We start from the raw sequence: 27,875 nt of genomic DNA on the forward strand, positions 1-27,875 counted from the left end.
ATCTGCATGACTCTGACCTTAAATTTTCCAGACTGCAAGGGAGTTTAGAAACAGCCCAGAGAACTAGGGGTGGGGCGTGGGGGTGGTATATGCCCCCCACAGAGTATGCTTTGTAGCGTGTCTAAAACTCTATGCCTATAATCTTTTCACCCACCATGTTTGCCTGCCGAAGTCCTTCAGTCCTATCATTTGAGTCTCTGCTTTCACTAATGTATGGCATTGCTCAAAAGCTATGCACTGACCTAGAAGGGTAAGACCCTAATTTATAAATAATTTACCAGAGTAGCTTATTGGTACTTCTTTAAGACAAGGTCATTGGATTGCTGCAGAGAGATTGAAATGATAGAGGTCTTGAACTCCAGACCCACACTGTCCAATACACTGACTATTAGCCCCATAGGGCAATTTACATGTAAGTTCACTGAAAATAAGTAACTTTTAAAATTCATTTCCTCAGTCACACTGGCTACATTTCAAATGTTCATATGTGCCTACTGGCTACCATATTGGACAGAGCAGTTTGAGAACAATTTCATCATCATAGAAAGTTTCATTAGGCATCCTCCTCTAGTCTGAGGCTGTTATTGGCAATGGGGAGTTCTGGAGAGGAACCCTAAAATCACCAGTTAGGTAGGGAGGAATAAAGAATAGTAGAAGGAACAAAATTCCAAACAGAAAGTGAAAGGGGGTGAAAGGCAAACTTTGGATGCTTTACCAAGGGCCCAACCCTAACCAAAGATGCCTCCACTCTGTCAAAAGCTCTCTTTGTTGACACCTGCAAATAAAGGAGTGACTGGGGTCAGCTTTGGGCCCCATTCCCTCCATTGTATGGCCCCTCAATTCTGTGTGCTCCTTTTGAAGCAAGAGACCCTATCCCAAATCCTAAACTGAGAGGGCTTAAGCATACCACTCACACACGAAGTCACTGGGCTTCTAGCCAGAGGGAAATCACCACCCCAGTTAGCATAAGGCATACATTCAGTATCCAAGAGTCCAAATCCAAAGACATCCAGGGGAAAATGAATAACTTCTCCATTTGGAATTAGACATCCAGAGAGTCTGGGGGACATGGTGGATCAAAGAGCAATTATCATCCTTTATTTATAATGGCAGATCACTCCTGCATGACGCGTGCCATCGTGTGGAGCATTTCACATATTAATCCAGCTCATCTTCACAATAACAGGCTAAGGAAAGCAAGGCAAATGTACTGTCTCATCACTTTCTATTAGAAGAAATTCACACTCAAGAGAAAGCCATGTGCCACAGTTGACCAACTGCTCACTGCAGAAACAACTTTGGAAACTATCCTCCGCTACTCTGTGGTTCCTGTCACCTCCCCCAGGTGATGGTTATTTTGTATCTGTCCAAATCCTTACATGTGTCAGCCCCAAAGGGTGTGACCTTGCCTCAGAACATGACTCTGGTTTGTGTCCAACATCAAGCCAACAACAGAGCCCTAGTAGCCCCGCAGACCCTTCATTCCCAATGACCCACGCAAGCTGCCAAGCAAGAGGGCAAAGTGAACTCATGTCTAGAATGAGCACACTGATAGAACTTTTCTTAGGAGACCCCTTCTAGACAAGAGACAATATCCAGAAAATGGCAGAATGGGAATTGTGTTCACGGCAGCCTCTGTACCGTTCTTCTCGGGTCCGCTTTCCTGTGCACGAGACACAGGCAAGAACTGTTTTCTTGAGTCCCAAAAGTCCAAGTCTGCTGTGGTAAACATGCCTGTGGCTTTTGCTTGCTAGAAAAAGAGCCAATAACCTGGATCAGATTAGTCCATGTATTGGACTTTCAATAGTTTGTGCCAAATATTTATGACTTATTTTCAGATTTGAAAGAATTTCTCACTGTATGGGAGCCATTTACATACATGTCTAAATGGCAGATGAGATTCTGGATTTTCCTTTGACAGTAGCATGTACAGAAATAAACAAGAATGCAGGGTAATTATTGGACTTTTGTTTCTGGTGAGCTCTAGTACTAAATTAGCCATTGTCCAGAGAACCAGAAAGCAAAAATCAAAAAGATAAGAATAATTAAATAGATACAACAGTAAGGATAGTGACAAAATAAACAATTACTTTAAATCTGCCCAATAAAGCAATAGTCCTAGTGACAACATACTGTTTTATTGCTTCACTTTTACAGCAACATACAGATACTTCTCAAGGTCTGCCTAGCTCTACCTCTAAGCCACCCAGTTAAAACATATTCATGGGCTCGGTGGGTATTTGTTGAAAGATGGATTGATGAGTGGATGGATAGACGGACAGATGACAGATGGTTGGGTGGATAGATGTTCCAGCCATTAAACTAGGTGGGCCTTGTCTTTTTCTGAAAATGCATTACAAAGGGCTGAATCGTGATTTTCCTTCCTCCTCCCCATTCTCACTTACTGCAGCCGCCCTGGGAGTATTTACCAGTCCACCCTCAGGCCCAGCCAAACTCAAGGACCTTGACCATAACATCTTTGATTGGACAAGTGGCTTCTTGTTAAGAAAGAGCTTTTTCCCAGGGAGGCTGAGGAGTAAAAGGAAAAGAGAAAAGAGGGAATATAAGCCCGTAAGAGAGACAAGTAATTATCTTGCTGCATAAGTAGTTCACATGTTTTGAAGGAAGAAGCAAGTTTGAAGAACATATTGTACATGACTGAGAAAGGGTGATTAAATCCAGTAGAGACAGGATGTGCTTATACAAGATGTGGAGCAAAGTGAGGGAAGAGAGGAAGATTTGGGGACTGGTAGCGGTTTCAAGTTTGAGCAACAAGCAACAAGCTTGAACCCTGGAGCCCCACGGGCTGTCCCACCTCCTCATCAAGCTTTGAACTTCCAGATCCTCCTGCTCTGCGTATCACAGATGAACAGAGGCTGAGGGGCCAGGATAAAGCCAGTGGCCAGCTTTTGAGAGAGAACCCTACCGAACTTCTTAAACTCCTCTCAAATAAGGTGACCCCACCCTTCTCTGAGGCTCTGAAAAAACAGATTTTCCATGAAATTGCCTTTCACCCACTTGTCAGAAGTTTAATGGCAAATAATGGCTAGCTACCCCTGGGTATTTTAAAGAACTCTCAGGTGGACACGGTAATGGAATTCAGACAAGTAGAGGGAATTCTTAAAAACAAGGGAGCAGGCAAGGGGACATCACGAACTATTGCAGACACTTTTTACTGCATGGGGTGAGGGGTGGGGGGATGGGGCACCAGATTTGCCACACACTGATTAACACGGGGAAGTTGGCTATCACCCACTGCTTAAAATTTTGTCACAACCCAAATAAGCAGTTTCTCTAGTCCCCAGATGGGGCCCTTTTCCATGTATTTACATCATGAAGGGACAGCTTTTTATGAGGAGACTCTTTTGCGGTGTTAAAAATTTTATTATGATTTTTTTTCCTCCTCAATGACAAACATGATAACTTTTTAAGTATTTTAGGAATATTTTATTTTATTTGAAAATTAATCATTATTTTATTTTATTTTTTTTTTTTTAGGATTTTTACTTATTTATTTGACAGAGATCACAAGTAGGCAGAGAGGCAGGCAGAGAGAGACAAAGGGAAACAGTCTCCCTGTTGAGCAGAGAGCCCGATGTGGGATTCGATCCAGATCCCAGGACTCTGGGATCATGACCTGAGCCAAAGGCAAAGGCTTTAACCCACTGAGCCACCCAGGCACCCCTCTTTTTTTATTTTAAAATCATCCTCCTAGCGATAACTACTGCAAATATATTGGTATATATATTTGCTAGTCTTTCTTCTGTGCACATAAAATATAGAGAGATACAGATCTTAGGATTGAGGTCAAAGACATTTACTTTTCATACCCAGTCTTCTTTTTCCTTTGCACAGGTTTCTTTTTGTTGTTGTTGTTGTTTGTTTGTTTGTTTGTTTGTTTTTGTTTTCTGCAGGTTTCTATATCATTAAATTTTTTATTACATTTTTTAAAGATTAACTAATACTTTATTGTAGGAATATACCATGATCTAGTTAAATAATCCCTTATCATTTGATATTTTGATTTCTTTCAGTGTTCTCTTTTTACAAATAATGTTGGGTGGACTTTTTTTGGTATGGAATTGTTCTTGCACATATCTGTTCATTTGGAACAAATTTTTGGAATTGTATTTTTCAATTCAAAGTGTATCTACATTCACAAGACTTTTAATATATATTACCAAAAGGATTATACCAATTTATACTCAGAAGACAAAGTGTCAGTCCAACTGCTATTATTGAGCAGCCAGAAGTGTTTCCAAACTCAGCTGATACCATCCTGAAATATTACAGGGGTGGGAGAAGAATAAAATAAAATATTTTACATGAAGATACTTTGAAAATTGAAACTTCCATGAAATCACATGTTGCCACTATTATCAATTTTTAAACCACCCAAGGTGGAAAAGCCATTACCTCTCTCAACCACATATTCCAATTATTAATAGCACTTTTTTTTTAAATTTCTTTTCAGTGTATCAGAATTCATTGTTTATGTACCACACCCAATGTTCCATGCAATACATGCCTTCCATAATACCCACCACCAGGCTCACCCAACATCCCACTCCCTGCCCCTTCAAAACCCTCAGATTGCTTTTCGGAGTCTACAGTTTCTCATGATTCGTCTCCCCCTCCAATTTCCCTCAACATGCTTCTCCTCTCCATCTCCCCATGTCCTCTGTGTTATTTCTTATGCTCTACAAATAAGTGAAACCATGTGATAATTGACTCTCTCTGCTTGACTTATTTCACTCAGCATAATCTCTTCCAGTCCCGTCCATGTTGATACAAAAGTTGGATATTCATCCTTTCTAATGGAGGCATAATACTCCATAGTGTATATGGACAACATCTTCCTTATCCATTCATCTGTTGAAGGGCATCTTGGTTCTTTCCACAGTTTGGCAACTGTGGCCATTGCTGCTATGAACATTGGGTACAGATGGCCCATCTTTTCACTACATTTTACTGGGGTAAATATCCAGTAATACAATTGAAGGGTCATAGGGAAGCTCTATTTTTAATTCCTTAAGGAATCTCCACACTGTTTTCCAAAGTGGCTGTACCAACTTGCATTCCCACCAGTAGTGTAAGAGGGTTCCCCTTTCTCCACATCCTCTCCAACACACATTATTTACTGTCTTAACAGCACTTTAAAAGAGAAAATCCTTCTCCACTTCCCTCTTCATGCAACTAATACCCAATAAATTCCATTTATTGAGCCCTTTTATGCATCGAGCTTTGATTATGTTTGAGGAATATAGAAGAAGAAAAATAAACACAGATCTTGACATCAGTGAGCTTCTAATTTGGGTAGATAGAGGGAGAAAGAAGAGTAAATCGGCTGTCATCATCAGGTCCTAGGAGTTCTAGGTTGGGCTTTCCCCATTTGGGGACTATCCAAGGAATTCCCTGTCTGGATGAAGGAAAGATGAAACTGATGGTAAGGAGGCAAGTGAGTTTTGGTTGGGTGGCCCTGTGCCAATCCTCACTGTTTCTGAAACAATATGGAGAAACCACATTGAACTAGCAGTTATATTCCTACATAGAAAGGGAGTTCTTTCTGGGGGTGAAGACTTTAGTAAGCCACATGCTGGAAAGTCTATGACCCCCATGTGGGTATACTTTGAGGAACACTGGATAGGTAGAGTTTCTCTAGAACTCAGCCTGGCATTTTTAGTCAGTGAGGCAGGAGAGCAGAAACTGAGAATAGAATTGCTTGGGACCATAGAGGGGATTTTAGAGAGGTTTAGAAGGAAGATAAAATGGGTGAGATACAGCATCGGGGGAAAGGAACTTTGGAGGGGAAGACAGAGATGCCTTATAAGGACTTTTGCCAAGTGAAGGTTGTGAAGTGTGCTATCTGTCTACCCCCCAAATACTTGCTCTTGTGAATACATAAAAGGATGTAGGGCTGCAGATGGGTGGAGAGTGAGAATGAAGGCTGCCTGTTGGAGGCTGCCACACCTGGTTTATTCATCTTTCATTCTGTAGGCATCTGAGCATTCCTGTGTGCTCAGAAGATTTCTGTGAAGCAGGAAAGCCTTCTTCTGAACTGCACAGAATATTAAAGTGAATGTTATGTGCTGTTCCTCTCATCCTGGCTCAGCGGGCTCAGTTGGGTTCCATGTGCCTGGCACATGTACGGAACTTTAAAAAAGAGGCAGGGATTGCAGTGGGGCCTTTTAGGCAATCGAGGACATTTAGAAATGCAAACCAGAAATCCAGGTGTGTATCAACCCCTCTCCTTAAGCAAACCCATGAAATGCATCCCAAGTCATTTATATTTTGACTTGTGAATAAATTGGCAATTAACAGAATTTTGAGTATCAGCAAAGCAGCAAATTTCCTTTTCAAATCATATTGTCCTTGTGGTCATATTAAAATTAATTTCTGTCCTAAAACTGAGTTGAGAAGCATGGGAATGTAACAATAGGATGTCTGCTAGGTCAAGGATGAAAATCATTATGGATAATCTCCCAAGAAGAGTGTTTACAAAGATAGGGAGAAATTGACTACCCTTTTGAATATTGACTTCTTCATCTTTTATTTCCCCCCTTCGGTGGTCTCAGGATTGTCTGGAAAACACAGCATCAATTACATATTGTGCAAAGAGGTGATGTTGTTATTGTAAAGTAATGACCCAGCAGTGATTTACTGGATTCTACCAAGCCAAGGTCATGATGGCCAAGTATGCAGACATTTGCATAGGCCCACTCCACTTCTATGAGCAAGTGCATTGGTACAGGAAGCCTAGCAACCAGTTGGGAGTTGAACCTACTGTTTGTTGTTGTGCTAAGAGTCTGGTAGACTAAGAAATACAGGGAGATATCCTTTTATAATTGACAATAGCATTTTCTTTTTAAGCTATTAAGCATATTTTAGCATATTTTTCTAAGTACATTGTCTTACTTTGGAATACAGAAATGCATCAATATTCAAAGCACACTTATTAGGCAACCACATCTTAGCTAGCTTTGTTACCCATCTGTCCTTGAGTTCAAATTAATATACATGAACAGCTTTATTGGAAGAATCGGTAAGGTCTCATGTTCCTCAGTAATAGGAAGGGCCTATTGATTAATGGAAGAATGGTTTTCAGAGCTCAGGGTCAAGTTTTCTTTCAGTGGGTCTGTGAATTAGAATAATATATTACCTATGGCCTTATAAACTATTCAGTCAACCAGTCATCCAACAGGTGCTGTTGAACACCATGAACATGCATAAATGTGACAGTATGTGGGAGTGGAAAATGTGGAGGAAACAAGACAGGTTACTCTGAGAGTTTGATGATGGTATTCAAGATGGAACAATGGCAGTAGGCCACATGTCAGAGATTTCCCACTTAGTCAGAGGTCTTTTGCTTGGTTAAATATAGTAGTTACCATCTAAACTAAGCTGCACCCACTCTCCCCGGATTAGCCAAGCTAAGTAAAACTAGCTATTATAATACCCAATTTCTCTATATCTTGGAAGCTTGATAACCAAGGGTTTACTTGTCACCCAAGTCACAGTTCATTAGGCATCAGCAGGGGACGCAGGATCCTTCCATCTGTTGGCTATGCCTGGCACTTAAGACCCGTAAGTCCTTAAGTTCGTCTTCCTCTGGCCAGTAATAGATGAGAGAGAGAGAAAAAATGAATGAATGAATAAGAGAATGTATGAAAAGTTTCAAACACCCTGACCAGATTAGAAGTATATCATTTTTGCTCACTTTCGGACACCAGTACCCTGTCACCTGATCCCATCTAATTACAAGGGAGTCAGTCCCGTGATCTTTAATTCTATGCCCAGAAAGAAAAGGAAAACCAAATTTCTGATGAACAACCTAAGTTTTTACCACTCCTGTGAATGGTCTCCCAGGATTCTAAGATGATAGGAAAAAGCAGGAAATAAGGAGGAAAAATGCTTTTGACACATTCTTGAGAAGTTCTTCTTAGACATGTTAACTTTATCAGATGTGCACAAAGCCCACTCTTAATGTTTTAAAAATTCTCCCATCAGGCACTTCGCCAGTGCACTTCATTTTTCCAGACTTTAGTTGCCCCATATAGAAAAGTGAGATTGGATCACAGACCTTTCAAGTCTTTTGGTTCCTTCATATTCAAAATTCTAGAACTCCTGCTCTGCATTTCCTCCTGAGACAAGTAAGCTGGGAACCAAGGAAGCAATGTCACTGAGCCAATAATTAATTTTCTATTTTAATTTTAACTTCCTGTCTTACTTCCACAAGCCAGATTTCTACAAATTGAAACTATACATAATAGACAAGGTTGTTAAATATTATATTGATTTATTTTTTATGGCAAAGTGAAGTCGTTTTGTGAATGGGTTAATAACACACACACACACACACACACAAAGTCCACAAAGATCCCTCTGTGAGAAAATAATCTTGTTTGAAGAGTCCTGCAAAACATGTACTCCTCCTAATCTCCTGTCCAGTATTAGTTTCACGGAGTTAACAAACTGCTATCTCAGTGCCGTAGGGCAGCTCACTCTGCAAAAGGACAGCCCAGCAGCTGCAGGTTGATAGTGGCTTGCTAGGCTTGACTGGCCTCTGCTGGACTCATCTAGGTTGCACCTGTGTTCTTGTTCAAGAACCCAGACTAAGGGAGCAGCCCTTATCTGGGACATCTGGAGACCAAGTGGAGAACAATCACAGGAAGCCTGAAGCCAAACTGTTCCATTGTATTTCAGGCTTCTGTTGGGACACAGCAAAAACAAGCACCACCATTCACATCCCATCGGCCAAAGCTTTTCACACGGCCAAGTCCAAAGTCATTGAAACGGGGTGTGTATTTCTACCACAGGGTGTAGGATTCTGTTCAATGACAATGGATGACGATAATGCAGTCCTTTGCCTGGGAGAGAACAGATATTTGAGGAGTATAATCCAATCTTCTTACACTCCATAGATGGGTGACAGACACAAGTGAGCCAGAGATGACAGGCAGAGCTAATAGAATTACAGAGCAAAGAGCAAATGAGAAGGTGTGAAGCCTTTGGTGATGTGCAGAGATTAAACCCAGCTGATAACAAGAATGCAAGAGGAGAAGAGAATGTCTGCTTTCCTGCTCTCTGACTCTCTAGGATGAGAGGGGTCAGATCAGGAGGAGCCAGGACCTGCAAACCAGTCATCCCCCCCAAGAAGAGCAGGGGAGTGAAGAAGGAGGAGGAGAGGGATTGCGCTAGAGGGAAGGAGGCAGGCAGCCAGATGAGCTGTGATGCCTGGGCATCGGGCAGAGATCCAGGACCTGCTGGGCCAACTCATGGGAGAGCTAGGGTCTTCAGAGCGGACAGCAGAATTACGGGACCAGGGCCCTGGGCAGGACCCATGCAAGACTTCCTTTGGGCTTCTCTCACTGGATGGACATTTGTCCCAGCGCCTACAGACAGGTCTCCAAGGGCTCCAGCCATGGAAACCTGTGGGTAGAGGTTTCCAGATCACGGCACTCTTCAGGCTAAACTAAAACATTCTATCACAGGATAGGGGGTGGAGAAGCAGCCAATTCCACCTTCACATCTTCCTTCCCCACCTCTTTGCCTAAGAACCACCTAAGTGTTCACTGGAAATGCACCTTCCGTAGAAGGCATGACATAGGGCAGCCGGTCAGTGGTATTCTCATAGCAGCCCACGGTGATACATGGTAGCGACCCTCGTGCTGAGAATCGGTGACAGAGAGAGGTTGAATCCCTATGGTGTCCACCTGAAACTAATGGAAAATTGTGTGGCAACCCTAGTCAACTGAAAAATATTTTTGAAAGCACAAAGCATTTAAAAATGCCTCTTCTGTTGCCCGGCTAGCTCAGTCGGAAGAGCATGAGACTCTTAAAAATGCCTCTTCTACTACAAACTCGCAGCCAATAAAAAACTAAGTCCTAGAGAGCTAATGCAGAGCACCGTGACTATAGATGACAATGCTGTTATAAACTTCAGAGCAGCTAAGAAACAGGATCTTATGTGTTCCCATCAACGGCAGGTGATGGAGGTGTTAACACTAAGGTGGTAATGCTATTGCAATATTTAAATGTAGCAAATCAACATGATGTTCACCTTGAACTTATACAGTGTTTTATGCCAATGATATTTCAATAAAACTCTTTAAAAACTTTTTAAATGACACCAGAGCCCCAGTGCGCATAGAGGAAGTGCGCTGAGGGAACCCTTTATCAGGTAGAGGGCCTCTTTAAGGAGCTCAGAACCCACAGCCCCAAGGGCCTCTGGGGGCCATGGCCCGGTGGTTAACAATACAGATCTCAGAGCCCAACGGCTGAGCTCATCCCCTTCCATACAGTGCTCACTGGCTGTATAAGCTTAGACAACTCATGGAGCCCTTCTGGGCCTGAGTGTCCTCATCTGTAAAATGGGCATGTTATTACTAGTGCTTGCATCTCAGGCTTGTTGTGAGGAGGAGGCCTATAGCATGTCCTGTGTAAGGGTTTGCCAGTTTTCTCACCACACATTTTTGAGCACACTGGAGACTTTTAAGATAACATTATTGGCTTAAACCACTGACCCCTCTGAGCTTCAGTTTTCTCATCTTGGAAAGGGGAGCAATGATATCACAGTAGTAACAGCAGTAGGAGGAGTACGAGGAGTAACAATTCCCTGCCCACTGCCTGGTATTATTGTAAAAATAAAATGTGATAGTGGTGAGAAAGTGCAAAGTGCTTTGCTAACTGTAACTCACCGTGTAGACAAGAGGTTTGTCGTGTGCTCTTTGGTGGTGGTATTAATTTGAGACAGGGCTCAGAATCTAAAGACTGGATTCCCATTTTTGCTCTGTCTTCTATCCGGAGGGATGGCAGACAGAGCCCATTACCTCTCTGAGCCCCAGTTTCCTCTCCTGTCAAACGGAGCTTCTTAGCGGAGGTGTGACCTGTGTCAGATGACACTATGGCAGTTAGTGCTTCCCCACTTTCACTTCACACTGGAATGTTCTGGAAAGCCTCTTAAAAATGCCTGCATAGAGGTGGCCCCAACCCTCAATTAGGCAGAATCTCTAGGGAGAAGTCACAGGAATGGGTAGTTTTAAGAAGTTGCCTACATTGTCCTAATGTGAATCCTGGCGGTCTCCCAGCACGGTCTCCACCAAGTGCCCCCTCAGAGCTCCCTCTGGGGGTCCTGGGAGAGGAGGGAGAGAGGGTGTCTGGAATCAGAGGTGAACAGTGTACATCAGCCTTTGTATTGTTTCTAGTAATTTCCGCACGGCCATGGTGTTCAGACCACACTGCCGGACTCTCATGAAGTGGTCATTTTATATAAAAGTGGTTCTCTTGTGGAAAGTGCCAGATGTTTCCCACCGAAGGATGTCTCCCAATAGGGAATAAGATGGACAACTGTTGGAGAAGCAATAAAATGTACACTTGATCACTGCAGTGATAAAAAGTCATAATAACGGATGGTCACATGTGCAAGGGTCTTGCGGTGAAGGTTCACAAATGGGTAAAAATGCTGTCTGGACCGGACACAGAAACAGGTCGTTGTTGCAGGTGCCTGTTTGCCAAGATCCCAGGGAGGGCTAGAGCCTCCCTTCCCCTCCATCTCCTCTCCCCAAGCACCATACCCCCAGCTTTCCCTGTCTGTGTCAAAAAGCAGCTGCCCCATTCTCCTTAAAATCTCTTCCCTCGCCTCCTAAAGACAGAAAACTAAGCTGGCTCCACATCTAGTGTTGGATAAGACGAATACAGGACCAGTTCTTCTCTCACATGCAGAGTTTCCTCCTATATCTTATTAGATTCTTGTTGGGCTTTGTCATCTTGACGGCTTCACGGATTCATTTACTCATGCTACAGGCAGTCACTGAGCATATATAAACATTTGGGCAAAGTTTATATAATGCTTTTAATCTTGAGCCTTAATCTCAGCCTTCTGCTGCTATCCGCACTCTGAGCAGATTATGGCTTCGGTTTTCCAGACTGAACACTGGCATTCAGTATTGGAACGACCAGCTAGACTCCTGGAAATCAAAGGATATCTATGGGGTTCTCTCCCTGTTATTTTAGCCTCAGGCCATCTAACCACATTGGAACAGCAGGTAAGGAGACCCGGTGGCCAGAGAACCCCAAACAGGCAGACCCCAAAGGAAGCACCTAACTCTTAAAGCAGGGATGAATACATGTAAAATTTGTTAATAAGAAATAAGACTTTTTTACAGTTTTAGGAAAAGAGAGACATTTGAAATTTGTTTTGCGTTCATAGTCAGGAAAAGTGGCAGGTGGTGTCCTCACCATTGATGTTGGGAAACTCAAGCTGCAGAGGAATGCAAGATTTGAGGAGTGTGGGGCTTCCCCACCATCTGAGTCTTGGTTGTTTTTGTTGTTGTTCTTGTTGTTTTATAATGTCCTGTATTCTTTTTTTTTTTTTTTAAGATTTTATTTATTTATTTGACAGAGATCACAAGTAGGCAGAGAGGCAGGCAGAGAGAGAGGGGGAAGGAGAATCCCTGATGAGCAGAGAGCCCGGTGTGGGCTCGGTCCCAGGACCCTGGGATCATGACCTGAGCCAAAGGCAGAGGCTTTAACCCAATGAGCCACCCAGGCACCACCAATGTCCTATACTCTTATTAAAAGTTTCTTCATTCGGAAGTGTTGAAATTTGCAGTTGATTCTTACCCACATTTTTAATTGTGAAAATACGCAACATTCTTAATTGTGAAAATATTCTTTATGACGTATCAAGTAAGCTCAGAAAAATACAACAAATGGGTGATATTTTCTGTTCCAATTTCTTTCTTATTGAAAAATGTAAATATTTAAGGTCACTAATTGTAATAGGTCTTGTATTTTTGTCTCCGTTCAGAATAACTTCCTTGAAACACATTTTATACAACAAAACTCATCAGGTCATTTGTTCTTATTTATTACTCTTTTTATTGTTTCAACAAATTTATATGCTGCAAAATCGTAGCATATAAATTTCTTTCCTTTTTGGTAAGTAATGTAAATTTATCCACTTAAAACTAGGAGCTTCATCAATTTTTTTTAATTTCATATATCTTTTATTCAGTTTATTTAAACAAACAAATAAGAAAAAAACAGTTCACCCATTTTTCCCTATCCCCCCACCCGTCCGCCTCTGACAACCATCATATCTATGAGCTTAGTTTTATAGATATAGATTGGTGATAGATTTCTATTTTAGGTTCCACATATAAGAGAAGTCACACGGTATCTGTCCTGCCATCTGAGTCTTGATCAGTCTTATCAAAATCCAGGTTTGCCAAAACCTGGAAATGACTCAAATGTCCATCCAGAGTAGGACGAATAGATAATGGTCTTTCATTCAACATAATATGAAACAAGATAAATGAGATGAAGTGAAAATGAACTTCGTAGAACTGCATGCAGAAAGATGAGTCATAGAGCAGTTTAAGATTAAGGAAGCCAGACACACGCGCTCACAAAGGCATGCTGTATGATTACATTTCTATAAAGTACAAAAGTAGGCAAGAGTAATCTGTGATGTTAGAAATCAGAAGAATGGTTTCTATTGGGTGGGGTAGAGATCAGGGGGAGACACCAGGGGGATGTTGGGGGCACTGCTAGTGTTCTGTTTGTTGACCTGGTCATAACATGGGCATATCCACTTTGCAGTAATTCATTAAACATAACACTTACAATGTGTGCATATCTTATGTGTGATGGTCTTGAAAGAAATCCAAATCCTGGGGCGTCTGGGTGGCTCAGTCAGTTAAGTGTCACTCTTGGTTTCGACTCAAGTCACAATCTCGTGGCTTATGGGATTGAGCCCCTCATCAGGCTCCCCACTCAGCAGGGAGTCTGATTAAAGTTTCTCTCTCTCTGGCTCTCCCTCTTTTCTCTCTCTTTATCTCTCTCTCTTAAATAAATAAGTAAATCATTAAAAGGAAGGGAGGGAGGGAAAAAAGAAATCCAAATCTTGACGTGGGCCCTACTTATCCATCAGAAATTGAGCTTGCCATAGCTAAGTAGGTCCTCAGAGTCACTGCCTACCATAGTAGGTCCATTTCTACAGTCAAGGGAACTGGGTCAAAAATCTGATTAGAACATTGGATCAATAGGGGCAGATGAGGCAGGACAAGGTGGGGACTGCTCTCACTTAGGGGATCAGCAGGTTTGGGGAACAAGTCACACAAAACGTAGAGCTGAGATCCCTGGCATTCAGAATTGATCTGGGCCTGAGTGGGCCGGAGTATGCAGATGGTGGGCACACAGTGGCTCTGCCAGTGGATAGACAGTGGGGAGTGGTGTGTTGGGAGCTCAGATCTGTTACTTCTTACTCTCCTGAGCCACACTGCCTCCCCTCCTATGGTTGACCCTTTTCACTGTGGGTAGTGGGATCAGCACACACTGTGGGACTATGGCCCTGATTTTCCATCCAGGAAGAGTAGCTCTTATTTCCTTGAAAAGAAGCTGTGAGGCATAAAATTCCTTTTTTCAACTCTTGGCCTCTGTAGAAGAGACTTGGCTCAATGGAAGAGGGTGATGAAGGGAAGCTTCTGGAAAAGAGGGCCTGGGCAGGATCAGCATTGATGCAGAATGAAATGGGGAAGTTGGAGGATTTTATGGAGATCATACCACAGTGGGACATAGCACTGTGGGAAGGTATATTTGAATAAGATAATGGGAGGACCACAAAGTTGGGGTGGGGGGGGTCTCTGAGGATTCAGAAGCAAGGCAGCTGATCACGGGTAAGGTGCTGACTTCCTACAAACCTGCTCTTCAGTCCGGAGTCTTGCATGTTTAAACCACAATCACACCCAGGGAGCTAGTGAGCACTGAAGCCAAGATAATTGTCTTGAACTGAGTTATGAGGCTGACTTTTTCCTAATTGAAGTCCAAATATTTGGAGCAATTTGCCCCCATAACCATCACTGAAAGCAGGCTGTGGGCAAGGAGGCCTTTGATCAAGATCTCACTTGCAGTGGGAGCTGGGTAGCCAGGGGGAGGCTTAAAGAAACAAAAAACACATTTATCCCTAGCCTAGTATCCACCAGCCCTAAACATTGGTCAGTGGACAAGCAGGTGGTATGCTTGCTTCTGGAAGAAAGCACTATCCGTGACCCAGGTTAACATCCAGCATATCTCCCTCTGGAGTTAGCAGTCAAGATCACCTTTCTTCGTGAAAGTTTACCTAGCCCACTGCATTTGACCTGCCGGGGACTAAGATACAGCATGAGTTGAGAAACCACTGCTGAAACACAGGAACAACACCACTAGATCTAATTCGCTGGAATGGGGATTTCAAAACACCAGAAAGTGCATGGTGGTTATTAGCCAGATTCTAAGACTGTGCAGGAAATCCCCTGGGGAAATGGGTTTTTGGTTTTGTTTTGTTTTGTTTTGTTTTGTTTTTTAGCCCATAAAATACTTCCTTAAAGCTTTCTTATAGGAAAACTCCATTTAAGAGAGTTTCTTTGAGCCTGGGCCAGCACGCCAGGAAGCATGAGCAATGGTAATGCCTGCTTTTCTCGCCCCCACCCTGCTCTCCCCATCTAGCCATTTCTTTTGCAAAACACATGCGGCCCTGATTTGGTAAAGCTGTCCAGACCTTGCCTAAAAATTGTGATTTACAGCATGTTGATCTCAAACATTTTGAGGCAATGCCCAAAAGAGCAGAGGAGAAATCTCAATAAAAGGATATTCTAGAACTTCTTTAGCCATGGGGCCAAATCCCATCCCTAAGCCAGGATGAGGTCATCAGATCTCCAAGATAAAGAAGCCTTCCAGGGCTGTATAGACCTAATGAAGTCATATTTGTGGGAGCAAAGTGTCTGAAAGCCCCAGACATATATAGGACTGGCAGCTGAGGTGAATTCTCTGAGCTCCGGCTCTCCTGTCTCCATGCCTGCTCACGGCCTGGCGTGCTGTTCCCTCAGGTCTGGGCCCATTGCTGTTGTCTCCATTCTCCACCCCCGACCCCTTGCAGAAGGAGGGATCATTGCACTGTCCATCGCAGTCTGCAAATCAAGATTATTCTCAGATGCTCTCAGATTCACTACATTTCTCTCTCCTATTGGCATCGGACTGACAATTTACTAATCCTCTCTATGCTTCAAGATCCTCACCTCTTCAAAGGGGAGGTAATAGTCTGTGCCACTCATGGGGCTCTCGTGAGGGCTGAATGGAAGCAAACGATGAGGACACTTGGCACAGTGTGGCCGTAGTAAGTGCTCCAGACACCGTAGCATGATTACACCCCTGGTGATCCTTTAGCAACTTGATTTAAATTGAATGACCCAAGGGATTAGATGGCTCAGGTAGTTCAGAGAGTGCAACCTGGGGAGGGAGAGGCATTTGGAAGGATTCCTGGAAGAGCAACTAGAAGGTTCCCAGAGAGCAACATCCTGGCTTCCTCACAGGAGCCCAATAGAAGAGAAGATGGTGTCTAGTTGCCCCAAATCTCTGTTGTCACTAAGATTTCTATTTCCAAGTAGGTCTCAGAGGGGGCGGTAGCAGGTAGAGAAGGCCTTCTCGAAGCTGTCCATGAGGCGGTGTCCAGCTGGGACATGGGGAACCAGCTCTGGCCAAGAGGGATGGGCGAAGTCTGATCTCTTCAGGGCTCATCAAACAACACCCAGCCGTTTCAGATGTCTCAAGAAGAGTAGCCTTGCCCTCTAGATGGTCTTCCCTTGAGTTATAAAAATCATAAGATGTAAAAGAAAATATATGCTATGTGTTTCCAAGAATTTACACTTAGTTCATCAAATCTGTTGTTTTCTGAGAGTTTTTTGGAGTCCAACAAGACTAATGAGCCTTTTTCAAATGGCTTTTTAAAATGTTTTCTTCTGAAAAGGACACTTAGAGGCTTTGAAATTGGTTCCAAGGGTAAAAATAATAATATTAGTAATAAATTGTTCAAAACTCTCAACCGCCGCAGGTTGAAATTTTACTTAATGCTCCAAAACCAGGGACTTGAATTATTACTGGGGTTTGTCGTTGTTTGAAAAAGGAGAAGGAAAGCACATGGAGGTTCACTGGAGTTCACTGTGTGGTTCACAGTTATGCCCACAGTCCAGCAAATTTCTTGCTCAGCCTATGTTTTCAGAGACACACACAGCCCTTCCCCCCACACTTGGCATACATGAGACCAGGTTGAATTCATACTGAGGCTACTTACTGAGTGTGCGGACTTATTTTTGGCTGTTGGATCAAAGCTCTCCCAGAATGGTTCTCTTGTAGGGCATGCAATCTGTGTCGCATAAAATGGGTGATACATGGTTAAGCGACCAAAAGGTGGAAAGAGGACAATTTTTCTTGGGGGTCTGCGCGCAGGAGCGCTGCCCCGCGGCTGCCCTTGAACATTGTCATCTGATGACCTCTGGTGGTAGAATTTTTCCTAGCATGTGTGCACGGGTGCGTCTGAGCCAAGCCATTCAACCATGTTATATTTTCCTACATTCCTTTCCTCCTGTTTTGTCATTCACATTAAGCAAGGAGCCAGGATCAGTTGCAAACACCCAGAGTAAAGTAGTGCATGTGCCTGGCCGGCCTGTTGCTTTACAAGAGTTGCCCGGTGCCTTCTCTTTCAGCGAACGTCTGATACATTTCCTCTAGAAAGAGAAAGGAGCCAAAATGAAGGAAAGTGTGGCATCCACCGTTGTTTTCATTTTGCTACTTGTTCTCAACACCGGTCTTCTGAATGGTAAGTAAGGAACTGTCCTGCTCTCTCTAATTCCCTGGGGTGTTTTTCGAGAGGATGGGGAGTCCAGCTAGCCCTGCAGTTACAAGCGATGAAAATGTCACTTGCAGCTGTTAAATCATTTGCAATATTTTTGGCATTAAAATCAATGCAGAAATTAATGCAAAAGAATGAAGGCAGTGAACACAAAAGCGTGTCTCTGTGCTCTGCCTTCTACCCTTACCCTGGGAGTTCAGGGAAGCAGCTTGGATGAATGACTAGACCAGACTCTGGGGCCAGCTTCTGTCAGCTACTACTGGCTATGTGACCTTGAGCCAATCACCCAATCTCTCTGGGTTTCCACGTTTTCAAAGTCAGGACAAAGATGTACCCTCCACCTCCGATGAAGTGATGTATGTGGAAAATCTTTGAAGAACAGTAAAAAGATAAAAGGGATCGCTGTTTTATGATGGGAAACTAACTCTATTATCTGTGCCCATGGGAGAGATGAAGTTCACAACCAGAGCGTGCATGTTGGCGTATGTACATTTCTGTGTGCCCACCTCTGTGTATTTTTGGGTGGGGATACTTTTGTATATAATTCTATGTGTACTAACTTTTCCATGTGTATCTGATTGCAAATGCTTCTCTGTTATAACAGTATGCGTCTCCATCTGTTAGTGTATCCCTGTGTACCAGTATATTTCCATGTATTTTCCAAGTGGGCTTCCTAGTATGCAGTTGCATATATGTGGGGGCGGGGGGCTGTCTGTGTGTTTGTGAGGTGGGCTCTAATGTGGACATACGTATGTACCTGTGGGTACGGTATCTACGTGGTTGTCCTTCTGTCTGTGTGCATTTTAAGAATAGTGAGACAGTCCATTTATTTTCACTCTCCCTGCTAAAGTGAGTGAAAGGAACATTTGACTAATTGTAATTTCACAACTGTACTCTCCTCTCCTGAATAACCAGTGAAATGTGAAAGAGAGAAGATTCCAGAGAGAGAAAAAGGACAGCAGAGATCAGCATAATCCATAGGGAAACTTGAAGTATTCAAACAATCAACAGTTGCCTTAATTGGCTTCTGTGGATGCTCATTATTGAGCCATAGGGTTTGGGGTTTTTTAAAAAAGAAAAAAAAAAATTCTGCCCCACAGGCCCATTCCCAGCCACAAAACAAACAAATAAACAAACAAACAAACAAACAAAAACCCCCACACACAACAAACGAATCACTTCAACCTATGAGATTATCCTAAAGAAATTTTCCTTGGAGCATAAACAATGTTACAGATTTTGGCCGACCTAACCCCAGGCTGGCTGGCATGGAGTTTTCAGATTTCCTTTAATCTTTTGATGGTTTTCAGGGAAGCTGGGAGCTCGAGGGTAGCTTAGCTCCCACTGACAAGACCGGCCCGCTGTTCTCAGCCCCTGCCTGTGCGGTGTCGTATCATTCCAAGGACTTCTTTCTGGCCAGCTTTGCCTGGGGTCCCCTCTTTCCATGCATGTTCTCCTCCGGACTTGATCTTTCTGATCCAAGTTCTCAGAGAGAACGTGTGGCCTAGGAGCCAGCGGTCGGGGACAGGGGGACAAGTATAAGAGAAAATGGAGAAAAGCCCCTGCTCTGAATGGCCTGGGGTTTTATGGGGATGGGCACAATGGGGCTGCTGCCTAGCAGGAGGCACAAGGCAAAGGCCCAGGACTACCCTCTTCCTCTTTGGACTTGACAGACAAGGAAGGGGGTCAAGGCAGTTGACCAAGAGCTTTGGGGATGAAAAACCCCATCCTCTTGACATTGTATTTTCTACATCACCTTCTGGCTTCCAACTGGGGTCAGGTATGGCTCTTGGATAATAATGGTAGCTGGTAACCAGGAGAGCAGTGAGTCACTCCGCCACCTCCTACCATGCCCCCCACCCCAAAAAGATTCATAGAACTGCAAGGAAGCCCTTTGCCACCTCACCACAAAAAGACCCAAGAGGGAAGGGGTAAATATAAGACAAAAGGGACTAAAAAACGAGAATCAGAAATGAGGGCAGGAGAATGAGGAGATAAACGAGACCGATGGTGAGACTGGGTCAGAGATCAAAGCCAAATGGAGTCAAAGGAAAGTGAAGGGAAACAGGAAGGAAAGGAGAAGATGGGGTGAGGGGGAAGCAACCAAAGGAGTGTCAGCGATAGAAAGAAGAAAACAGAAGGTCCCAGATTGAGTTAATTCTGTGGGAATGGCAGAAGGATGGAGATTTGTGAGTGGATGGAGAAGTGCTAGAGAGCAATGTGTCAGCAAAGTGTCCCAGGATGCCTGTGCCTGGGGCAGAATGCTTTTCATGGTCACTCTTCTACTATGGGAAGATGTCAACTGCATAGACTCTGGGATCATGGAAGGGCCACATACCCTTCAGTCTACACGTATCCAGCCCACCCTTGATGTTCATCCTGTTGGAATTTTACAGTTAGTCACCGGTCCTGGTTAGTGGCCATCTCTGCCTCACAGGACACACACACACACACGCACACACATAACATGAACACACATACACACGCAGTTCTCTCTCTCTCTCGCTCACTCTCACTCTCTTTCTCTCTCAGTCCTGCCAACATCAGGACAGCCCAGAGAGGAATGTTGCTGGTATTTCTGAGCCCCCCACCCCTCTGCCTCCTCCTCCCAAACTTCATCACTTCATCACTGACCTGGTCCCATCACTCTGCTTCTGTCACCAGTAGGAGGGTCAGTTGAATGCACCTTATTCTCCAATGACTTCTGGCTCCTTTTAGGACAATCACCTCCTGGAAAACCTGTGATCTCTAAATGTCGTTCTCCTGAAAAGGAAACATTCACCTGCTGGTGGAAACCTGGGGAAGATGGAGGGCTTCCCACTAATTACACACTGACGTATCACAAGGAAGGGTAAGAAGTTTTCTTCTCTCCTATCAACCCCCACATGACTGCTCTCAATCTGGGGGCCCAAAGTTAGAGTTACCACACTTCCCTGGATTGGCACGAGTAAGGCTCCTACCACCAGGGAAAAGAACTCCACTGCCTGTGTCTACAGTCTCTGGTTAATGTCCTTGAGGAGCTCTCCCCATGAGTATAAGATCATCCAACACACCAGCAGTACAGCCCGGAATTATTCCTAGTGTCTGTCCCAAGCTTAGGTTGTAACCCAAGGTCACATATTGATCTTTCCTAAAGGCTAGTCACCTTTAGATGTAAATCTTGGGCCGGTTTTTACTTTCGCAATCTCAAAGGATTATCGTATAATCTGTAACCACCACAGTACATTAGGTTTTCAAACTTGTTCCGTGACCGAGAAAGTAAAGAGCCCCATAAGCAAAGGGAGATAAGGATGTTTCCTTAGCATTTGCTGAGCCAGGATCTCTGATCTTCCAGAGGGCATATGTGGACCTAGGGTGGTGTCGAGGGCTTAACAAGGGCCTCTCTGGGCAGAGTTTTGCTTTACTCACAATGAAACCATCCCGGAAAGCCCAGGAGGGCTGTATCCTTCCCCAGAGAAGAAAACACTTACCTGTTGCAACACCTGGCCCACATCCCAAACATACTTTGTTGTACGCAACAGTGTCGTCCCTTGTGGGACCCAGAGGGGTATCTTGTAAATTGAGTTCAGGGACTCAAACTGGCAACCAAGCTAAGAAAGCCTTCACACCTCATGCTGGGCCTTGCGTTGAGGCCCTGATGTCTACATGGGGGCAGCCTAAGGAGGCCTCCTGGTCCTGAAACGGCCCCTTTCTTAGTAATGTTACTCTGTTTTTGACTTGAGGCCATCTGAAATAGACTGACAGCAATGTTTACCTCTTTCATCTTCTTTAAGTGAAATTGTAATTCAATCGACACATGTGCGCAGTAAATGCCACATTGTGCACAGCCCCCGGTGTATGTATAGGGGAGGGTCACGAGTCCTGACATGACCAGTGGCCATTCCCTGGACAGGGCCGGGCCTTGGCCATTGAGAGCTCAAGCACTTGTTGGCAGGGGGCATACAGCACAAAGCCCACAAAAACCTATGGAAGAGAGGTGTCAATGAGCAGCAGAGTCGTTGAGGATCTAACATAACCCTTCTACCATTTCCAACACCCTCTTGCCTGTCTCACCCCCAGCTGACATGGGCAGGACACAGAAGTTTGGGGAGCTGTTTCTCAGCTCTGGTTCTTGCATTTTGAAAGTCTGATCCCCAAAAGCCAGTGTTACTGATCTACTCAGAAAGAAACTAAACTCTGTTGACCGCTTCCTTATTTGCTGCTAATGCACTACTCATTGCAGAGAAACAACCACACATGAATGTCCAGACTACATAACCAGTGGCCCCAATTCCTGTTACTTCAACAAGAAGCACACCTCCATATGGACGATGTACATCATCACAATAAATGCCACAAACGAGATGGGAAGCAGTTCCTCGGATCCACGTTATGTGGACGTGACTTACATAGGTAAGGCAAAAGGCGAAAACGGGTCAGGAATGGGTTACCCCTTATGGATTTACCAGTGGTAGGACTCAGCTTGAGTCTTCTTGGCTTTTGGAGAAAAGAAAGAAAGAAGAAAATTTTCAATATCTTTCTCAACTGGTTTTTCAAACCCGTTTTTATCAAGTCATTCATGGGAGTAGGACTGGGATGTGGGATCCTTATGTTTCTGTGCCTTCCCTTGAGCCTTCTTCTCATCTTCTTGCATCCAGAAGGAATATTCTATTTATGCATCCCTTATCACTCCTTCCCTCCAGCCCTCCTCCCACAACCAATGTCCCCTTCTCCCTGACTTTCTCTCTCTCCATGGAACACAGAGTTCCTGCAGGGAGTAGAGCTCCTAGAAGGCATTTATTTGCTTCTGCACCCACAGGGATTGTGCCAACCCATTTGCCCCAAACTCAGTCCTCAATATACAGGTGCTTCTTAGTAACTGGAGCTATTATTTTAAAAATAATTTGGGGAGTAAAACTACTAATAGAACAGCAGTCTGAAGGCCAAGATCGCAAGTACAATGTTTGGAGACGTCATTAGCAAACAAAACTAAGTCAACCCAAACGCTGCATCTGGCTTTACACGATCAATCATGAGTTGTAGGGTAATTAGGCATCACTGCTGTGGCCTGGACAGTGTAGCATGGCTGACCATAAGAATCTTAGGACAAAAGATGGCTTGGCCAGGCCAGGGTTCAGCCCTCATCTTGCATCATAATCTAGGGAGTAGCTAATTAGGTTCATGGTTACCCAAGTCTTCCAGATTTACCTAACACCACTCAGTAAGGAAAATCAGATTAGGAGTCTCAAGTGTTCACTTGCATATCATCCCAAAGGCATGTTATCAGTGGTTTATCCTTAAAAACTGGAAAAGTACACACTTGAATATTTTCTCTTGCAGTAAATCACTGGAATGAGCCTGGGGGTAGAAACTGAATTTGAGCTGAGTTTAAGAAACTGAGAAAAGCAACTCCAGTGGCAAATAGGAATAAAATAAATTCCGGTCATATAACTTTCTTGAGATTCAAAGTCTTTAAGATGCTACATGCCAAGTAACTCCTTTGTCTCAGGCTCTCTCTTATGGATTTAACATAGGAGGGCAAAACAGCAAAGGCAAAAGAAGTTCTGGAAGGAGCCATTGCTACAATGAAAGTAGTCATACACACACACACACACACACACACACACACACATGCACACATTCATGCACAAAAACAGAATCACTGATGAGTAGTACCTTTACAAAGTGAAATTGATGAAGGAACCAATTTCATATGAGCTCTGGGAAACAACTTCTCTGGTGAAAAAGTGCTGGCCCCTATTTCCCAAAAAATCAGAGAGTTTATGGAACTCTCATATGACCCTACAGCACACAGTGTTGGTGACAAGCCATAGAATTCATTTAATAATCAATGCTGGGCGCCTGGGTGGCTCCATCAGTTGAATGTCGGACTCTTGATTTCAGCTAGGTCATGATCTCAGGGTTGTGAGATCGAGCCCCATGTCAGGCTCTGAGCTGGGTGTGGTGCCAGCGTGAGATTATTTTTTAAATCAGTATTAACCACAGTACCTTCTCGATCAGCCAGGGATAACTCAGAATGTTCAGAATGACAATATTGGCAGATAATATCTCAGAAATAGATTTCGTTACTGTTCTTGTTGGTACTGCTGTTGAATTACATTTAGCGATGTCGAAGATGGTTGAAAGCAGTGATTCTCAACTCGGGGCTGTGTTGTCTCCCCCAGAATATTTAGCAATGACAGGAAACCTCTCCAATGATTGCAACCTAGGGGAGCAGGCTCAGGGTATTGCTGACATTTAATGGGTAGGGGCCAGCAACACCGCAAGGCACACTAGAGACCTCAGGACAGCATCCCTCCCACCCACCCCAACGTGCCAATAGATAAGTGTCCGGTCCAAAATGCATAGTGCCAAGGTTGAGAAACTTTGCTCTAAAGGATTTAGCTTAAACATTTTGCTGGCAGTTTTGTACCAATAGTTTTTTTTTTTTTTTAAGACTTTATTTATTTATTTGTCAGAGAGAGAGAGAGAGAGAGCAAGAGCAAGCACAGGCAGAGTGGCAGGCAGAGTCAGAGGGAGAAGCAGGCTCCCTGCAGAGTAAGGAGCCCGATGTGGGACTCGATCCCAGGACGCTGGGATCATGACCTGAGCCGAAGGCAGCTGCTTAACCAACTGAGCCACCCAGGTATCCCTTGTACCAATAGTTTTTGATCAAAGGCGTTTCTCAGGTTGGTTTAGTAAGTACAGATAAAATGATTTTTCATAGATATTTACTTAGTGACATATAAGCATTAGGATTAGTGGCAGATTTTCTGAAGTCCACTTTTCTAGGCAACTGTAGGTTATAATGCCCAATACACTACAATCACACTCACATCCCTCCTGGCATGAGACTTACTTGAGGAGGTAATAAATGAAGCGAGAAAATACTACTGATCAGCAGGACTGAGATTAGGGCAAGACAAGCTGTTACCCAAGGCACTCTTCAGGGGATAGTCACACAGTTGTACTTACAGGAACCTGAAAGTAAGTGCCTCCTTATTTTTGTGTGTGTGGCATAATACACATAACATAAAATTCACCATCTTAGCCATTTTAAGATGTGTGATCCGGTGGTGTTAGTTCATTCACACAGTTATGCACCCTTCATGCTCTAGTTCCAGAACACGTTTGTCACTCTGGATGGTAACTGCACAGCAATTAACCAGTTACTCTGGAATCCCTGCTTTATCCCAGCCCCAGAACAACTACTAGTCTGCTTTCTGTCTCTAAAGGTTTGCCTATTCTGCATATTCCAAGTATATGGAATCATAGAGTATGTGGCCTTTTGTGTCTGGCTTCTTTCACTTGGTATAATGTTCTCAAGATTCATCTATGTTCTAGCATGTATCAGTACTTCCTTCCCTCTAATGATTGAGTCATGTCCCACGATATGGATATTATTTATCCATTCATCCTTTGGTGGACATTTGGGTCGTTTCCACCTCTTGGCTACTGTGAATAGTGTACTATGAGCAATCAGGTACAAGTTTTTGTTTGAACACCTGATTTCAGTTCTTTTGGGTAGAGACTAAGAGTGAAATTGATGGGTGACATGGTAATAGCACATTTAACTTTCTAAGGAATATTCAGACTTTTTTCTACAGTGGCTGTACCACTTTACATTCCCAACAGCAATGTACAAGGGTGCCACTTTCTCCACTGCTCCCACCGACATTTAGTTTTTTCGCCTTTTGAATTCTAGCCATCCTAGCATGTATGAGACGGTATCTCATTGTGGCTTTGACCTTCGTTTCTCAATGACTTTTGAGCCTCTTTCCTGTCCTTGTTGGTCATGTGTGCCTTCTTAAATTTTGCATTGTGCTTGCTTCAACCTAACCCCAGTTCCGCTGACCAGCATCTGATACCAAATGCCAAGAGTCTCATAACCACAGTGGAGTGAAACAGTAGAGAGAGCCCCCTCTAAGACTTGTCATTCAGTGTTCAGATACCACTTTTACTAAATATGGAGTTTCTTTTCTGTCTACAGTTGAACCAGACCCTCCTGTGAACCTAACTTTGGAATTAAAACAGCCAGAAGACAAAAAAACATACCTGTGGATGAAATGGTACCCACCCACCCTGGTTGATGTTAGATCTGGTTGGCTAACACTCCAGTATGAAATTCGGTTAAAACCCGAGAAAGCCACTGAGTGGGAGGTAAGTCAACTAGAAGATTTTGGAAAGAACCTGGTCCTTGGCAAAGGTGAAGCCCTCGTGCTGAGAGTAAGTCGTTCCTCCTCATTTTGGGGTAACCCTGTTGCCCTCTCAATGCTGATGTGACCTACCCTGGCATGGATGGTCCTCCTCACCTCCACTGGGATTGATAAAGGTCATCTCCATACTCTCCCAGAGCTAGCGAGCTCCTTGCCCTGAACAGTGTCCTTCACCCGATCTCCAACCCATGTCCTTCAGGATATCTTAGTTTGAGATACCTGTGAGTGTACTTATGTGGCACTAAGTAGGAGGAAAAAGTCTCAGTGTAACCGGTCCGTGATCAATGGTATTTTTATTCACTGGCAAATACTTCAATGTGAAGAAGAAATAATACAGTAAATTATAGGCATTATAATAGTCTACTCTTAAATATTTTATAGTATTATAATATTATATAATATTTTAGTCTGTATCTCTTTTATTTTATTTTCTTATTTTTTATTATTATGTTCAATTAGCCAGCATATAGTACATCATTAGTTTTTGATGTAGTCTCCAACGGTTCATTATTTGCATTATAATACCCAGTGTTCATCACAACACGTGCCCTCTTTAATCACCCATTTACCCCATCCGCCCACAGCCCCCTTCCATAGCCCTCAGTTTGTTTCCCAGAATCCAGAGTCTCTCATGGTTTGTCTCCTTCTCTGATTTCTTCCAATTCAGTTTTTCCTCCCTTTCCCTGTATATTCTCTTTTAAAAAGGGAACATTTGAGGGGTATCTGGCTGGCTCAGGCAGTGAAGTGTGTAACTCTTAATCTCAGAGTTGTGAGTTCTAGCCATACACTGGGTATGGAACCTACTTGAAATCTAAAAAGAATAAAAAGGAACATTTGGTTTCACTCATATGTGGAATTTAAAAACAAAACAAATGAACAAAGAACAAAGAGATAAACAAACAAACAAAAAAAGTCTCTCAAATACAGAGAACAAACTGGTGGTTGCCAGAGGGCAGGTGGGTGGGAGAATGGATGAAATCGGTGAAGGGGGTTAAGAGTACACTTATTGTGATGAGCACTGAGTTATGCATAGAATTGTTGAACCACTATATTGAACACCTGAAACTAATGTAACACCTCTATGTTAATTATGCTTCAATTTTAAAAAAGATACTCTCAAACCCATTAGCAATGATAGCAATACAAAATTTTTAAAAAGGGAACATTTCCAAACATAGCCAAAATAATAAGGTTACACAAAGAAAATTAATTAAAGTTCTTTAATAACATTTAATAGCCCGTCCATATTTTAATTCCCCCAATTACTTCCAGAAATACCTTTAACAGCTAGTTTGTCCAAACCAGAATCCACTCTAAGACCATACGTGGCTGGTTGTTCTGTCGCTTCCATCTCAACATACTCGGGAGAGTGGGTCATTTGTCCTATAGAATGCATTTGTCTGATGAGTTCTCTGTGAAGTCATTTGGCTAATTTTTCTGGCCCTGTATTTCCTGTAACCAGACAATTAGATCTAGAAACTTGATCAGGTTCGGGTTGAACAAGTTTTAGCAAGAATACTTCAGAGCTGATTGTAGGTGCCTCATGCCAGGAGATGGAAATCATCTGGTTAACCCACCAGAAATGATGCTAAAACTGACTCTGGGATCAGAGAGATGACAACTTCATCCCTTGATTGTTTTGCTTGTACACTATTGTTTCAACAAACTTGAAGTCCCTGTTCTCTTTCACCTAGGGGCTTCAGCTAATTGGCAATATGAATCAATAAAGTCATTAGGGTTGACAAAATAGCCACTTTTCAATTGTATTCACTGGTTGTCTTCCATAAAGTAGAATTTAGAAGTGGGTAGAGGACAGGAAGCAGAATATTTGACTCGATGTCAATGGAGTTCCCCATGAAGAGGTAGAAAACCCACTAATTTTTGTGTGAGTCCTGTGAGGAGGAAAAGATGAGCTAGGAGGATGGAATGGTGAGAAGAACAGAGATTTATCTACAAAATTGAATCTGCTGGCCTCGGCTCTTCAATAGTTTATTATCTAGGGGAATGACTTCTAT

The 27,875-nt window shown here is 43.3% G+C and overlaps 1 protein-coding gene across 5 annotated transcripts in view; it reads left to right on the forward strand.

Annotated features, from left to right (window-relative positions):
* Positions 1-27,875, forward strand: part of PRLR (prolactin receptor) — a 170,090-nt gene that overhangs the window by 130,117 nt on the left and 12,098 nt on the right. For 4 of the 5 annotated variants that reach the window (XM_082725870.1, XM_082725873.1, XM_082725869.1 and 1 more), the window contains 4 exons: positions 17,520-17,632; positions 20,384-20,516; positions 21,888-22,057; positions 25,635-25,804. In XM_082725870.1, coding sequence (XP_082581996.1) covers positions 17,563-17,632; positions 20,384-20,516; positions 21,888-22,057; positions 25,635-25,804 — 543 coding nt within the window. In that variant the 5' untranslated portion in view covers positions 17,520-17,562. The remainder of the gene's footprint in view (positions 1-17,519; positions 17,633-20,383; positions 20,517-21,887; positions 22,058-25,634; positions 25,805-27,875) is intronic. The other variant, XM_082725872.1, reaches the window with a different exon arrangement.

The sequence above is a fragment of the Mustela nivalis genome (genome assembly GCF_964662115.1).
Source record: "Mustela nivalis genome assembly, chromosome: 3".
NCBI lineage: Eukaryota > Metazoa > Chordata > Mammalia > Carnivora > Mustelidae > Mustela > Mustela nivalis.